Source organism: Melozone crissalis, unplaced genomic scaffold (assembly GCF_028551555.1).
Source record: "Melozone crissalis strain CALT ecotype California unplaced genomic scaffold, PUWL_Pcris_2 ptg000016l_1, whole genome shotgun sequence".
Classification (NCBI taxonomy): Eukaryota; Metazoa; Chordata; class Aves; order Passeriformes; family Passerellidae; genus Melozone; species Melozone crissalis.
Genome location: NW_026535794.1, coordinates 2968792 through 2985341, shown reverse-complemented (window position 1 = coordinate 2985341; position 16550 = coordinate 2968792). Strand labels below are relative to the sequence as shown.

At 45.1% G+C, this 16550-nt stretch overlaps 1 protein-coding gene across 4 annotated transcripts in view; it reads right to left on the bottom strand.

Moving 5' to 3' along the window:
* Positions 1–6658: 6658 nt before the first annotated feature.
* CCDC13 (coiled-coil domain containing 13) overlaps positions 6659–16550 on the bottom strand; it is a 29483-nt gene continuing 19591 nt past the window's right edge. For 2 of the 4 annotated variants that reach the window (XM_054273917.1, XM_054273919.1), the window contains 5 exons: positions 15033–15107; positions 14137–14265; positions 11731–11885; positions 8102–8201; positions 6659–7899 (listed from right to left, as the gene is read on the bottom strand). In XM_054273917.1, the coding sequence (XP_054129892.1) occupies positions 7818–7899; positions 8102–8201; positions 11731–11885; positions 14137–14265; positions 15033–15107 (541 nt within the window). In that variant the 3' untranslated portion in view covers positions 6659–7817. The remainder of the gene's footprint in view (positions 7900–8101; positions 8202–11730; positions 11886–14136; positions 14266–15032; positions 15108–16550) is intronic. The other 2 variants (XM_054273918.1, XM_054273920.1) reach the window with 2 other exon arrangements.

Sequence of the window (16550 nt, the reverse complement as noted above, 5' to 3'; positions counted from 1 at the left end):
GGTCATGGTTTAGCACTTGGATTTGATGGTCTCAGATCTCTTTTCCAGCCTTAACGATCCTGGGATCTCTACAAAACACCTGTGGGGTGTTCCAGGAGGGGACAGGAAGGGACAGGGCTGGGCTGTGGTCTCTGTTATCTCAGGGTGGGCAAACACAGCACAGCCTCAGGGCCAGGCCTGTGCCCACATCTGTCACCAAGCCCTGTGACATCTGGGCACAGCTCACCCTGGGGCTCCCTGAGCACCCCTGGGCTGCCTCAGGGGTCAGCGCAGAGAAACAAGGCAGAGATTTTATTAAAATCTTATATTTTATTAATGTTATATTTTATTAATTTTATATTGTACAAATTTGGATTTTACAAATCCCATGGTTTAGCACTTGCATTCGATGGTCTCAGATCTCTTTTCCAGCCTTAACGATCCTGGGATCTCCACAAAACACCTTTGGGGTGTTCCAACAGGGGATAGGAAGGGACAGGGCTGGGTTGTGGCCTCTGTTATCTCAGGGCGCCCTGTGCCCAGTGCCCACATCTGTCACCAACCCCTGTGACATCTGGGCACAGCTCACCCTGCAGATGTCTCCCTGAGCATCCCTGGGCTGCCTGAGGCGTCAGCATGGAGAAACAAGGCAGAGATTTTATAAAAATGATATATTTTAATGATTTTATATTGTATAAATTTGGATTTTATAAATCCCTCTGTGGTTGGTTTGTTCTGGGAGGGAGGATCTGCAGCCCTGGGATCAGCCCAGCTCTGCCGTTGCACTGGCTGTTACCAAAAAGCCTTTTTAGTATAGTTTTGTTTTCCACCTGGTGCACACAGAGAGGCTCTCCCCAGCCAGGGCAGTGTGCTGACACTCCCAGCACCTAACAAGGAGCTTTAATCTTGTGAAAAACAAGGTTCACCCTCCTGTAAAAGTTTAATAAAGGACAAGAGGAGAAAAAGACAATAAAGCAAAGATTTGTGGCTGGGTGCTTGGCATTCACCTGCTGTTTTGGAAACACCCTTTATATACCATTTCTATTGCATCATCATATTCACAATTATGCATATTAAACTTTTCCCCAAACTAGTTTACATGTTCTGAGAACTGTTTAGCAGGGCTCCTCCTCGGGTCTCTGCCTTTTCAGGGTGTGTTTATTTCTTGGCTGTGGTTTTAGTCTGTTCTTGTTATCACCTTTAGTTTGGGCTTTGGTCTGTTTTCTACTGATGGGAAGTTTGATAGTTGGCATATCAGAAGTTGGGGTCCTCTTCATCTGTTCACTGAATGTTATCTCAACCAAGCAGGAATTTTAACACAAATATATTTCTATCAATTATTTCACTGCTATGTCGAACAGAAATAAAACTATATTTTTATAACAAAGTTATTTTAATATTACACATATAACATCCATTTTAATATTTGTGAAAGGCCAATATTATAATATGCATTTATAACAATCTGGATGCAGATTGTTATCAATACATATTATAATATTGGCCCTTGGATGGCCCAGCCCTGATCCTGCTGCTGCAGCTCCATCCCTGCCTGGGGGCTCCCAGACCCCGCAGTAATTGCCCGGCTAATTAAGAGATCGCTGCAGATAACACGGGACACAATTCTTCAAAATTCCTCACAATTCCTCACAATTCCTCCATCTCCTGGTGCCTGTGGCAGGCAGGAGTTTGTGGCCAGCAAGGAGGGAAAAGAAATCTGGACACAGGTGGACATGGGGTCGGTGTGGTGGTGGGGAGGTGCAGGGAGGCAATGAGGAAAGGCAGATCAATGTCACCCCCCTGGCTCCCAAACCCACCACTCTCCATCCCAATCCATGCAGAAAGCAAAGGCAGCCCTCCAATTTATTATTTTTCCTATTATTTTTCTTCTTTTTTGTGTTTTTCTTTTGTTTTTGTCACAGCCGCATGGTGCTGCTCCCCCTGGGCACTGGCATAATTTAGAGAGTTTCAGGCAGATGGTAGATTTTCACCTTCTTTATTATTTTTATTACTTATTATATTATTTTTTTTTTTTTTCAATCCTGAGAAATCTATAATCCTGCTGAATTCAAAGGGCAACACTGGTGAAGGGCTGCACAGTGGTTTTTCATGAGGCTCTAGGAGCTGTGGTGATAAAAATAGTTTAGCTTTAATTTATAGATATTATACAAAATTAGCCCTCTTGCTTCTGATTTTTACTATAATAAGATTTATTTTTAATGCGACCAAGGTGCCTTCCTCAGCACTGGGGACATTTCTGTGTTTTATGCCCCCGGTGTTTATGGCTTTGAGCTGGTTCAAGTGATATTTTTTCAAATATTTGGAGGCTTGCTGGAAGTTGCGGCACAGGATTTGAGGCCAGGTCCCTCTGTAGGGCCTGAGAAATGAGGTGGGGTTCCAGGAAAGGGGCTTGGCTTTATCTCAGGGAGGCTTGGGACAAACTGAGGACGTTAATCGGGGCACCAAACAAAGTTCCTGGCTGCTGTGACACTGCTGCTGGAGCAGAAATTTGAATGGGAAGCAGAGAAGGTTTTAATTACAGAATCCTAGAATGGTTTGTGTTGGGAGGGACATTAAAGTTCCTCTTATCCCACCCCCTGCCATGGCAGGGACACCTCCCACTGTCCCAGGGTGCTCCAAGCTGTGTCCAGCCTGGCCTTGGGCACTGCCAGGGATCCAGGGGCAGCCACAGCTGCTCTGGGCACCTGTGCCAGGGCTCACCACTCTCACAGCCAGGAATGCCCTCCCAATATCCCTTCTAAACCTACTCCCTTCTGTCAGTTTAAAGCCATTCCCCCTTTTCCTACACTCCAGGTCCTTGTCCAGAGTCCCTCTCCTGTTCTCACATGGATTATTTTCACTGCCTGAGGCTGTCCCATTGGGCTCCTCATGCAAACATCACTGGGAACATGCCAATCCCACCAGGATGGCTTAGGAGAGAGGGACGTGACATCCATCCATCCATCCATCCATCCATCCATCCATCCATCCATCCATCATCCATCCATCCATCATCCATCCATCATCCATCCATCATCCATCCATCCATCATCCATCCATCCATCCATCCATCCATCCTCCATCCATCCATCATCCATCCATCATCCATCCATCCATCCATCCATCATCCATCCATCATCCATCCATCATCCATCCATCCATCATCCATCCATCCATCCATCCATCATCCATCCTCCATCCATCCATCCATCCATCCATCATCCATCCATCCATCATCCATCCATCCATCCATCCATCCATCCATCCATCCTCCATCCATCCATCATCCATCCATCCATCATCTATCCATCATCCATCCATCCATCCATCCATCCATCCATCCATCCATCCATCATCCATCATCCATCCATCCATCATCCATCCATCCATCCATCCATCCCTCATCCATCATCCATCCATCCATCCATCCATCCATCCATCCATCCATCCCTCATCCATCATCCATCCATCCATCCATCCATCAATCATCCATCCATCCATCCATCCATCCATCGCTCATCCATCATCCATCCATCCATCCATCCCTCATCCATCATCCATCCATCCTCCATCCATCCATCCATCCATCCTCCATCCATCCATCCATCCATCCATCCCCACCTTCAGGACCCCTCTCAGCACCCCACAATGGCTCTGTCCATCCCCCATGGCACCCATTATCCCATCCAAGCTCCCAAATTTGCAGCCACCCCATGAAGGCTCTGAAGGAGGCTCCCGCCACCTCCCCTCCCCCAGATCATGTCCAACCCCCTTTCTCCAGCTCCTCCCCTCCCAGTCCCCTCCCATTCCCCAGAATTGCCCCAGTTAGGCCAGGGACAGGCTGGAATGTCCCCTCTGCTCCCTGCTGCATCCCCAGCTCCCTCTTCTCCCTGACCCAGGATCTGCTCTGAGCCCAGGGTCCCTCCTGGGATGGTTTGGGAGCTGTAAGTGGAGATGCCAGGGATTTGGGTGGCATTTGTGAGCGAGGCCAGCCTGTCCCATGGGAGCAGCCAGCTCAGGAGCTGGAGGGGAGAGGATGAAGGCAGGAATGAGAAACCCAACACCCCTCTTGGCTCTGTCGTGCTTAATTTAGAGCTCAGTGGCTCTGCCAGAGTGTTTTTCCATTTAAAGCTGAAGCTCTTCCCTTTTGTCCTGCACTGTGCCTTGCAGGGCAGTGGCAGCTGATGGCTGGGGCTGCTGGGGGGGGTCAGCAAAGCAGTTTCCAACTCAGTTCCCCTTTCCCACCAGCTTCTTCCCCGTTTCTCCCACATCAAGGACTGAAATCCATCTCCTCCTGCCGTCCCTGTCCTGCTTTGGGAGGGCAGGAGCCACCCACAGCCCCAATCCACAGCTCTGAATTCCCATGGGATGGGCTTTGACCCCCCAGCTGATCCTGTGCCCCTTGTCCAAGAGCAAGGAGAGCTCTCCTGTGTCAACACTGTCTATGTTTAACCACCCTAATGCAACTCAATTCATCTTACAGCCACTTTGGAAAGCTCTTTGCAGGTAAACTGCTGGCAAGAGGCCCAAAGGAAAGGAGGACAATTCATCAAAGATCATTTATTGCCAGCAGTTCAGCTGTACTTTGAAATGGGATCCATCCATCAGCACTTGATTGCTGCTCCATGGAGGAGCTCTGCCCAGCTCCAGGGCAGGAGACAGATTTTGGTTTTCCAAGAGTTTGGAGAACTCATTTTTGGAGTTAAGAACTACCCAAATCCTAACAAGGAGTGCCCATAACTAAATGCTGGCAGTAAAATTAACTTTAACTGTACTCACCAGCGTGTGCCAGAGATGTCACCTCTAGCCTGTCACCACCATCAGCTGCAGGGAGAGGCTGAGAAAACTCAGAGCTTATCAAAAAGCTGCCTGGGACACGAGTTCTCACTGGATGAGGGTTGTCCCAGTGAGGAAATGCTGGGGACTCACAGTGCTTTTATCTGAGAGAGGCAAAACTATGGCTGGCTGCAAACTGGAGTCAGAGAAATTCAAATTTGAACTGAAATACAGGATTTTAACAGGCTGGTGTTTATCCACGAGGGGAAAAAAAACCACTGGAAGTTCCAAGGGAAGCAGGGGTCTGTGGTGATTCCACATCAGCTGTATCCCTGAAAGAAACTGGGCTGGAGAGATCCTGGGGCTGAGGATCTCCAGTGTGGGGATTTTTCAGGCAGAGAGAAAAATATTGTCATTGATTTTGTTCTCTGAGTGATGGGCTGGGGTGCAGGGGGCTGCTGCTCCCAAGGTCTGCCAGGGCTTCTTATATTTAGCAAAATACTGCAAGAAAATTGGTCTCATCCTTTGAAAAGTGGGAACCAGCAAGAGCCAGAGAGGCAAAATGATGGCTGGCTGCAAACTGGAACCAGAGAAATTCAAATTTGAACTGAAATACAGAATTTTAACAGACTGGTGTTTATCCATGAGGGGGAAAACACCCAAAACACTGAAAGTTCCAAGGGAAGCAGGGGTCTGTGGTGATTTCACATCAGCTGTATCCCTGAAATGAATGCACAAGTGTGCTGGAGAGATCCTGGGGCTGAGGATCTCCACTGTGGGGATTTTTCAGGCAGAGAGAAAAATATTGCCATTGATTTTGTTCTCTGAGTGATGGGTTGGGGTGCATAAAATTGGTCTCATCCTTTGAAAACTGGAACCAGCTAGAGGCAGCACGGGGAGAATTCAAGCCAGGTCACTCTGGGGAAGTGCATTTCAAAATCCTGAGAAGCCCTGGACATTGTGCACTCCCCACTGTGACAGGAGACAGACTGCCCATTTCCATGAGCAGCAGCTGCTCGCAGGTACAGGCTGCCTAAATAAACTGCTTTATAGTGGTTGAGTTCTTTCTTTGATAAGCATTTGGTGCAGAAGAAATGAGAAAATGTTTCTGCGCAGCACCAAACAAGCACAAGGTTAAAGAAATGAGCGTTGCAGCACTTGAGAAAGGTTTTCAGGAGAGCCATGTGTGTTTTGTGAGATCCCAGTTTCCTCCCTGTGCTTCAGGGGCTGACTCAGAGCCCTTTTCCTGGAGAGAGGTTTGATCTTCACAGCTTCCCTGGGCCAGGGCACCAGGAAGGGCAGCAGATGCCTCTGCTCTGCTCCTGGGAAATAATTATTGATTCACACTCCTGTGTAAGTGAAATCAGAACCTGCAGCCCCAAGTTCCAGCCTGAATTTAGCAGCACAGCTCCCACAGCCCTGCTCCTGCTCAGGCAGCTTCCCCAAGGGATCTGCTCCCTCCTGCAGCTCCTTAAAATCCCCACCAGAGGATTCCTCCCCTCCACAGAGCATCAGCATGGAGCTGAAACCAAAGCTGTGGCTCCTCTCAAGCCAGGATTTATTCCTCAAGTTGTCCAGAGATGATTGAGGGCTGCAAGATGCTTTTTCCTCTGATGATACTGGCAGGAAAAATATCACAATAAAGCAATAAAGCAGGATGGTCCTGCTTGTTGTGAGAGCTGGGCTGAGCTCTAGGGCAGTGCAGCAGCCCCATGAGCACAGAGAGGGTTAATTCCCTGATAAGTCCCAGATTTTCCCCAGCTCCCTGACTTCCTCCATCAGGGACTCCAAAAACTGTTTGAAAAGAAACATTTCTTGAAAAGAGATATTTCTGAACCTAAACGGGGAAAAAAAAAAAAAAGACAGGAACAACACATCTGGAGTGACTCCTGCTCTGCTTTTTTCCACTCTGCACAGGGGAGTCAGGATGAAACCCAAAAATCCACTTTGCACTGGTGTATTTAGCCCTGAAATGCAAATTCATGGTGGTGCTGCCTGGGGTTAAAGCCTGACAAACTTCAGGCTCATAAGAAGAGGCTGACAAAGCAAAGGAGGAAAAAAAGAAAAGCTTTCAAGACTTTCAAGTGAGAAACAAAGCAGCACTGTACAAACATGCCTGGCTCTCCATTGGCCTGGAATCCCCAAGGCTGCTGTGCACTGGCAGGCTGCATGGCAATGCCTGATTAGCTTGCACTCTGTGTCCTCACTGTGCTGCAGCAGAGAAGGACAGGGCTGCCAGGGTTTGCAGCAGCTCCAAAAGTCCCAGCACTGCTGCAGTGAGGACCTGCCTGCATTTTATAACATTTCTTCCCAGGGAGAACAAGATCTGCTCGATGGATGAATGCAGAGACCCAGAAACAGGGAATTCATAACCTGGGTGGCAAGTTTTTTATGGAATGAGCTGAATTTAAGGTAGGTTGACTCATTGCAGGGGTAATCTGCACAGCTTTTCAGTGGAAACTCAGAAAACTGCTGCATGTTCAAGCAAAGAGAGAGGTTGGGATGATGAGAGGAGCCCACCCAGAGCTGATTTGCAGAGTGTCCCAGGTCAGGCTAATCCTGTGCCTGGGCACTGAAGTGCTACAGAAAGCCTGAGACAGGCAGGTAGGGATAAAAACAGAGCTTGTTTTGTTCTAAGGAAGGGGGCTGGCCTAACTTTTGCACAGCAAATTCCTTCCTGAGCTGATAAAGGCAGCAGCAGATTGAATATCAAGCCCTGCCAGGGAACACTGTGCTGGAACCTGGAAGGTTTTGTCCCAAATCCCCCTGCAGAATTGCAGCTTCCCAAACTACACCCACCACCCTGCTTGCCAAGCCTCAGAGACAGAAAGTGCTGACACATAAAACCTTCACTTTTTGTATTTCATCTCTGCTTCTCATCCTCTCCTGCAAATGCTGAAGAAGTGACACGATCTGAGGCTGCAAAATGACACTGGTGCCTGGGCTCTGTCCCTGCTCTGCAGCCCAAAGGTCTGGCAATATCTGGATTAACTCTTTGGTGTGTGAGGCTGAGCACCCACTGCAAACCCATCCCTCACTTTCTCCACTGTGGCTTGATGCAGTTAAAAATCCTCCCCTTTGGCTGTCACAGGCTCCTTCAGAGCAGCCTTCAGACTTTTGTTCTCATCCAGCTGGAAGCCAAGCCTGCGAGGAAACAGAAGGAAAAAAAACTCCCTGTGAGCTGGGGAGCTTCAAAGCAAACCGAGAACAGTCACCTGTGCTGTGGGGACAAAACACTGAAACCCAGAGCCCTGAGAAAGAGCAAACTGAGCCCTTGCTCCTCCTCTCCCTGAGGGAGAACAGAGCAATCCCAGCAGGGAGAAAGGGAGAACATAACATAACATACCTCCTGCTCAGCTCCTCCACCTGAGACTTCAGGGGCAGCTCAGCCAGGGCTGCAGAGAGCTCCTCTGTGTCACTCACATGCAAGGGGAGGCTGGCCTGGGCTGTAGGTTCAATCACAGAATGGAGTTGTAGTGAAACAGCAAATCAGTTTTGGCAGCATGCTGAGTCAGTGTCAAAAAACACTGAATTTATTCTCTCAAATAAGGTACTTAATCTCTTAAATAAATATTTAACCTTCTAAATTCTATGTTGTACCCATAACATATCATCAATATATGACAGAATTATTTTAATTTCCTTCCAGCAAAATGAAAACATGATGAATTTACATTTCAGGGCTAAATACGTGCCTACATATGTAGGGAGGAAAACATTGAATTCAAAATATTGAAGTGACCAAAACAAGAGGTTACAGACAGCTGAAAAGGGTTAATTTGATGTTAATCTCATAATTGTGTTTCAGATTATGACAGCTGCTGCTTCCTGAACATCTGGGACAAAGTTTGCACGTGGCACCCATTGAAACAACTTTTGTAAAGCACTTTGTTCCTCAGCATAAACAAAATGTGGGTTAAATGTACTTCAAACCAAGGTTCTCAGGAATGCTTTCCTAAATAAGGGTCTGCCCAAAACATGCAGCTCTGCTCATCCCAAAATAATTCATAAAATTTTTTCAGGGTGACAGAGAACATATAATTCAAATTTATAGCTGGGACTGGAGAAGCAAAAGCTGTGACCAGTGAATGGCTGCAGTGGAAGGAGGAGCAGAGAAGTGCTCAGGGAGCTCAGAAAGGAGAGCAGGAAGGGAGCAGAGCTATTGCAGAGGATGCTGAACTCATCCCAGCCCTGAGGGACTGCAGGGTCATCTCTGCTCTAGACAGAAGGCTGAATCATTTTAGTAAATGTAAATAAATGGCTTTCTCTAAAATAATCAATAGCCAGCATTACCTACCTGGAGCCAAGTAGCATGAGGGAAGGATTTGTGTGGATCAGCCCCAAATAAATTATAAAAATCAAGAAAGCAGCTAAATGCAGAGAACAACAGGCTGGAGCTGGCTGCCGTCCTTATAACTGGGAATCCAGCACCAGGACAGGGAACAGCCAGGCTGGAATTTGTGCTCTGCTCCTACTGAACACTGCAAAAATTGCTGGTTTGTGCTTGTGTTGTCGTGTTGGCACATTTCTGTATCCCTTTTCCCAATTAGTTTCCCTCATAATATCAAATATATTCAAATTTGGTATTAAAACACTAAATCCTCCTTGTGTGGAATTATCTGAAAGAACCTGGTTGGAGAGAACTGAACTCTGACAAAAACAAATGAGAAGAAAAGGCTGCATTGTACAGCTAAAATGCTTTTGATCTTGAGGCTGTGCTTTACAGGGCTGAGGAAAAACCTGCTGTTACTTACCTATCCCTCCTCTGGGATTATTCTTTGATAATTTGGAATTTGGATAAAACAGGAAAAAAAGCACAGAAAATGAAAAGCCTGAATGACTTAAAAACACAACTGGGTTGTTTGCAGCTCCTTAGCATCATTATCTACTTCCCTTGAATTGAAGGGATTAGAAACATTAGACCAGCAATTAGATCAGCTCTCTACAATTTTGTACTTTCAGAAAGAAAGGAAAATATTATGTTAATTAGCAGGTTCTCTAGTCTCTATTTTGTATTCAAGCTTTTAATTTTTTCTTATTTCCTCAACCACTGGCATGAAAGCATTGAGATAACCTCCATGCTCTGCTGAAGAGGTGTACTACAGACTTGTAGACTTGGTTCTTGTACAAACTCCAATTTTGGCACATCACAAAGCTCTCATCAAAGCAGGAGAGTGAAATAGATTGTTACCTACTCATCTCATGGATTTAGAGAGGATTTCTCCTTATTAGCCTTCCTGCCAATCCTTTTCTACTTTTGCTTTTAGTCCTTAAGCAGAGGAGATTAATGAACTAAATATTTAGTGAGAAGGGATCTGTCACTGGTGAAAACAGCTTCCTCCTCTGGCTATGAAATGCCAGCCAGCAAAGGGGAGTTACTAAAACTTTACTACAGCACAACAAAACTTGACCAAAAAGCCTCAGGAGCTGGAGAGTTTGTCTCTCAAGGAGAAGATTTGATAACAGAACACATCAACACTTCACCAGGTTGTGTAAAAGTCTGAGCACTCAGAAACTCAGTTAAATTCTGTACAAAACAGCACCAAAATGCTCCCACACTTCTGGGATCTACATTTTTCTGCTCTCAGCTAATGCAGGTGAGACAACTCTGAGAATCAGTGCTCATAAAAACCACATGAGAATGAGAGAATTGCTTCCCAGGACACAGCAAGGAACAAATCCATGGTTTACAGAGAGAAGCAGGTCTGAAGCACCCATTCAGTCCCCATTCAGTACAAAGGTTCCTCTGAAGGGCTCATCCAAGGTTTCTGATGAGCTCTGTGGTCACCCTAACTCAGCCTGACACCACCCCAGCATTTGCCAAATTGAAATTCCCCTCCCTGCTGTTCATCTTCTGGCATTTGAAGTCTTTTTGCTTTATGAAAATACACATAAAAAGGGAAACCACTGGAAAATTTTCCTTAAGAATATGTGCCATTTTATTGGTTTAGACACTTTACAGAATCAGAGTCCTTAAGCAATAAAAGGATCTGATCAGGGAAATAAAAATTTAACATCCACCATGAATTCTTCTTCTTTAACTACGCCAGGGAGGCTTTCATATTTATAGCAGGAGATTATCACGTTCATGGGATAATAAATTACACCAGATCTAATTACTTCATCACCAGCAATAGTTTTTCATAGGCACTGACAGGCCTTAAATTGGGATATGTCCTTTAATTCTGCTCTTAACCTTCAGCTGAATCCCTCAGGCACGAGTGCAAAGGGAGCTCTGGGGGCAGCACAGAGCAGGGAAAAGCTTTTTTTTCCTGGAATTATCCCATGGAAACGCACTGCAAAAATCCTGGTCCCCCTCAGACCTGAGGGAAAAGCCTCTCCAGTGGAGAAGGGCCAGGATTTTGCCTCCTGCCTTGCTGCTGGCTCTGAGCAGGTCCCATCACCACGTGCAAGGTCAAGCACTGGGCTGGGTTTGGCAGGGGGAGCCCAAATGGTGTCACTGTCCGTAAAGGCCAGAGGTGAAACAGGGGATGTGGCTGTGGCTGAGTGTGGAAAGGGATTTTCTTTTCTGGAAAAATCCCTTTGCCCAGGATTCTTCTCCTGAGAAGCTGAGAAGCCTCAGAGAAAAATGAAAACAATAATTATCTGATTTGCTTCTCCTGTGTTTTGCTGCTTTGGAATGAGTTTGGAGATTGTTTCATTGGCTTCATGTGAATTGTTTTCACTCATTCACCAACCACAGCCAAGCTGTGTTTGGGCTCTGTAAGGGCTCTGTAAGTTTTCATTATTATCTTTTTATCCTTCTGGAAGTATCCTTTCTGTATTCTTTAGTACAGTTTAGTATAGCATTCTAGAATAGAATAGAATAGAATAATAAATTAGCATATAATATAATATAATATAATATAATATAATATAATAATAAATTAGCCTTCTGAGAACATGGAATCAGATCCATCATTCCTTCCTGCCATGGGGCACCCCACAAATACAACAGCTGAGGCTCCCCTTTACCTTTTCTGCTCCTCAGGGCAGGCTCCTGGGCAGTTGTGCTGCTCTCTGGATCCACCTGCAGCTTTTCAAGGTGCTGTTCCAGGCTGTCACTCTGCCACTGCTCTTCCTGGAGCTTCTTCTCAGCTTCCAAGACTTTGCTGCTGCTTTCCATCACCCTGACAGGCAAAAAAATAATGATTTAAAAAAAAAAAAAAGTGTTCAGCTCATTTGTGTCATGCCTGTGTCAAATAAGTCTTGGTACTGGATTCTGCTTCTTCCAACAGAAGGGAAAGAACTTTCCATCCATCCACAGGCAAAAATCCTCCTGAAATTGTATCAGAAGGTGACATCTTCTAAACATGCAAAAGAGAATTAGCTAATGGGTACAGTCGGAAACAAGGGGTTTGTTTGCTTAGATCCCTTAATTCTGGCTCCCTGTGTGAATTCACCCTTCAGATGAGCAGGAAAACTGCAGATTGCTGAGGAGAGATCTTTTATTACAGGAATAATAAACTGAATTTTTTAGCCACTCTGGAAAAGCTTGGAAGGCAAATAGTTTATAAAAACACAGTCTAACATTTGCGTCAGTTATCTGAGAGGAAGAAAAGAAACTTCTGCTTTCAATAAACTTATCCATTAGACATGACCATGGATGGGAGAGGGTGGAAAAGAAACTGGTGGTTGCATCACAAAAAAGCAAATTGCCTCTCTCCATCCTGAGCAACATCTCAGAGAATTAACTGCAAAAATATCTGATGTGCACCCACAGATGCTGCCAGTGGGGCAGTGACTGACACCAAGTGATTCCAAGGAGTTTAAAGCCAAAAAGAAACACAGATTGACTCACTGGATTGGACTGGAAAAGAAAATTTCCCTCCTGACCCCACGGGTGGAAGCTGGTTACTCTCTGAATCAAGAGACTTGATTAGTTTATTTCCCTCCTAGCTGGTATAATTTAAAAAAAATTATTACAACTCTAATAAAATTATATCAGTGGTTTAAAAATGTAGCTACAGGCAAGACTTGACCTCCTGTGGCAGTGAATTCCCAGGCTGGTGATGTGCTCTGAGACATTTTATTCCTCTCAGTGCTTCTGCATTCACTAAATTTTCATTTGACCCTGGTGTTCCTCTGGCATCCACTTTGCACAAAAACTGGAGGAAAAATGGCAAGATCTGTGGGATTTTTTAATGGAATCATCTGCCAATAGGAATAATTTAAATTAAAGTGCTGTAGAAAAATCCCACTTGTAACAATTCCCAGGGCTCTTCCTCTTGATTTAAGCATTATCTGTGTTACCTGAACTTTGTTACACCCCAGCAGTGAGGGAAGGGGAGGAAAACCTGATTTTTAAAAATATATTCACATTGAAATCTGGCTGGTGCTATATTACCCTGAGGTCTTCCAAGAGTTATTGCACACAGTCTCACAAAATTTATGTTACCTGCTTGATAAATGTGTGATAAGTGTGGAGCTGCTGAATCATCACTTTATGGCACATTTTACAGGCAACTGTGCATTTCATTGACTCTGTTTTTCATTATTCCATACTGGTGGTGGCCACACTTCAGTTACCACTCACAGCCCCATCCTCATCTGACTGCACAGCTCTATTAAAGTCATTGGGCTTACAAACATGAAAAAGATTTTTTTCCCAGCATGTATTTCCAGAATTTAGCTTTAAAAGCACCTTTTCCAGAGTTCTAAAAGAAAAAAAATCTATTCTTTTCTGACTGTGATTAATCATGCAGGATAAAAGTGATACAAGTGAGAATGATAACTGTGGTAAATTAAAGCAAGTAAGCAAACAGTGCTTATTGTATTGACAGGAATATACTTCCAATATTGGAATACAGATTTAGGAATCAAATAATACATAATGGAAAAAAAAAACCAGTAGCTGAAAGGTGTCAAAAAAAAATTACTTTGCTTTCTCTTCTCTCCTAAAACATGGTTGGCTTTTATCATCTTACATTGAATTGAATCACAGAAAATAAAATTTAAAAAAAAATCACTGCTATGCCTCTGTTAAACCAGAATAAATTCATTTAGAAAAGGATACAATGGAACTTAAAAAGAATGTGAAAAGCTTTGGAAGAGAATATTATAACAATAATTACAGTATTTACTACTGATGAATAATATTGCTGCCTCAGTAAAGCCATCCATACATAAATACAGCAATTCTGCTTTTATCTAGGTGCAGCAAGCTGGAAGATGGCTCCATTTTTTTCTGCCCTTTGTTCTAAAAGAATAATAAAAAGAATGAATCATCAGCCAGGCAGGGAAATCGAGCAGAATAAAATTGAAAAGCCCCTATTTAAGGCAAGCATGGCAGCGTGTGACGCTCTGTGGGGCACGTCCCAGACTCTGCAGTGCTCCCTGATCCCACAGAGGATGCTGCTGGCAGGGTGGGTGAGGCTGTACCTTCTCTGCAGCACAGCCAGCAGCTCCAGGAGCTTTTCCCTCTCCTTTGCAGCAGGCTGGCACAGAAGCCTCTGTGTTAGGAGCTCTCCCAGCAGCGTTTCCCAGCTCAGGCTGTCCGTGCCAGCAGACCTGAGGGAAGCACAAGCACAGAGAGTCTGGTTCCCACCTCTGGAATGAAACAAAGGCAGGATTTGAGCACTGTCTCCAATACACTTGTCTGAAGGTGAAGGCAGAATGCAGAGCTCACTACCTCCCCCCAGCACCCATCTCCAGACTGCAATAAACAGAACAGAAATATTTGGCTCTAAAGTCACAGGGAGTGTCATTAAAAAGCTGCTTCCAGGATGCTTCCCCTCCTCATCACCCCTGAAAACAAACTTCCAGCTCTGATCAATTCATTATCCCTGACTCTCCTCTCACTGCTACTGCCAAAGTAAAAGGAGATTCTATCTCCCAAGTGCTACACTAAACTATGAAATGCCCTGCTATTGATTTTCTCCCTCTGAAAGGCTTCAGGCAGCACTTGCACAATGGCAGTTCTTGTGGCCAAAATGTGCTGAAAGGAAGGGGCAGTTTTCCCATGCATGCCATTATTATGTAGTTCATTACTTCTCTGACCTCTCTGCTTTCAGGAAGACTTTCTTTAGAACAAAAAAAAAGCAGGAGAAATCTTGGTGGTTGGGAGTAAAAATGGAAAAAAAATTGGTGTCAAACAAGCAGTCAATTATAGAATTGAGAGAGAAATCACATGTTAGAGCTCTGGGACAGCTTCAGGCAGGAGGGATGGAGCAAGAAGCTTTCATCACAGAAACAAGGCAGGCAAGACAAGGATTTCCAGCAGCTTGCAGAGCATGGCAGAGCACTTTCCTTGCTGATGATGAGGTTTGTATACCCACCTTGCAGGTGGGATGAGGAAGAAAGGCTCTGTGGCTGCTGACTCCACGAGCATGTGGCCCATTGCAGACACTGTGCTGGGGGGAGGAAAGCTGGGTTAGGGCTTCACACAGGGCAGAGTTCCCAGAATCCCAGCCCTTCCCCAATGCCTGTGTTTTGTGGGGAAGAGCTCCCTCACCCCACACCTTCACCCAGCACTGGCAGAGGCAATCCCAGCTCTGTGCAGTTTGATGGGGTTTGCATGCCACAGATTCTCCTAACAAAGTGACCCCTGCTCTGAAACCCAGGGCACAACTTGGATTTCCCAATGCCCTTTAAAATATATTTCACACAGCTTTATGTATTTCACACAGCTTGATGAAATCTGCTTTGTGAAAACCCTCAGGAAGATCTGTCAGGCTCACTGTTGTAAGAGGAGGAGCCAGCTGATAACACTGGAGATCACTGCCAGCCTGGATGAGTTTTGTGTATCATGATGAGTGTTTGGGACGTCCCATTTCAGTGGGTGTGTGTTTGGGACACCAGATTTTGGTGTGTATTTGTTTGGGACATCCCATTTATGTGTGCTTGTTTAGGACATCCCATTTCAGTATGTGTCTGTTTGGGACATCCCATTTAGGTGCTTGTTTGGGACATCCCAATTCAGTGGTTGTTTTCTGGGACATCCCATTTAGGTGTGTGGGTCTTTGGGACATCAGATTTTGGTGTGTCTTTGTTTGGGACATCCCATTTTAGTGTATGTGTGTTTGGGACATCCCATTTCAATGGGTGTTTGTTTGGGACAGTCTATTTAGGTGTGTTTGTCTGGGACATCCCCTTTCAGTGTGTGTCTGTTTGGAACACCAAATTTCAAGGTGTATGTGTGTTTGAGACACCCCATTTCAGTGTGTGTTTGTTTGGGACATCCCATTTAGATGAGTGTGTGTTTGGGACACCAGATTTTGGTGTATATTTGTTTGGGACACCCCATTTAGGCATGTGTTTGTTTGGGACATCCCATTTCAGTGTGTGCTTGTTTGGGATATCCCATTTCAGTGTGTGCTTGTTTGGGATATCCCATTTAGATGTGTGTTTGTTTGGGACATCCCATTTTGGTGTGTGTGTTTGAGACACCAGATTTTGGTGTGTATTTCTTTAGGACATCTCATTTAGGTGTGTTGGGACCTCTCATTTCAGTGGGTGTGTGTTTGTTTGGGACATCCCATTTCAGTGGATGTTTGTTTGGGACATCCCATTTCAGTGTGTGTCTTTGTTTGAGATACCAGATTTTGGTGTGTTTGTTTGGAACACCCCATTTCAGGAGGTATTTGCTTGGGGGTGTTCATTTCCTCAACACAAATTCAGCTGCCAAAACCAAGTCCCTGCAGACTTACCCCACATCACCTTGCTTCAGCTGTAGCTAACAAGAGGATAAAGCCTTAGAATTGTGGAAATGACAGATGTGCCTTCTGGGCTAGGAGTGGTTAATCCTAAAATCAAGTTAAGGTTCATACTGACAGCCTTGGCTCAGTCTAAAAATG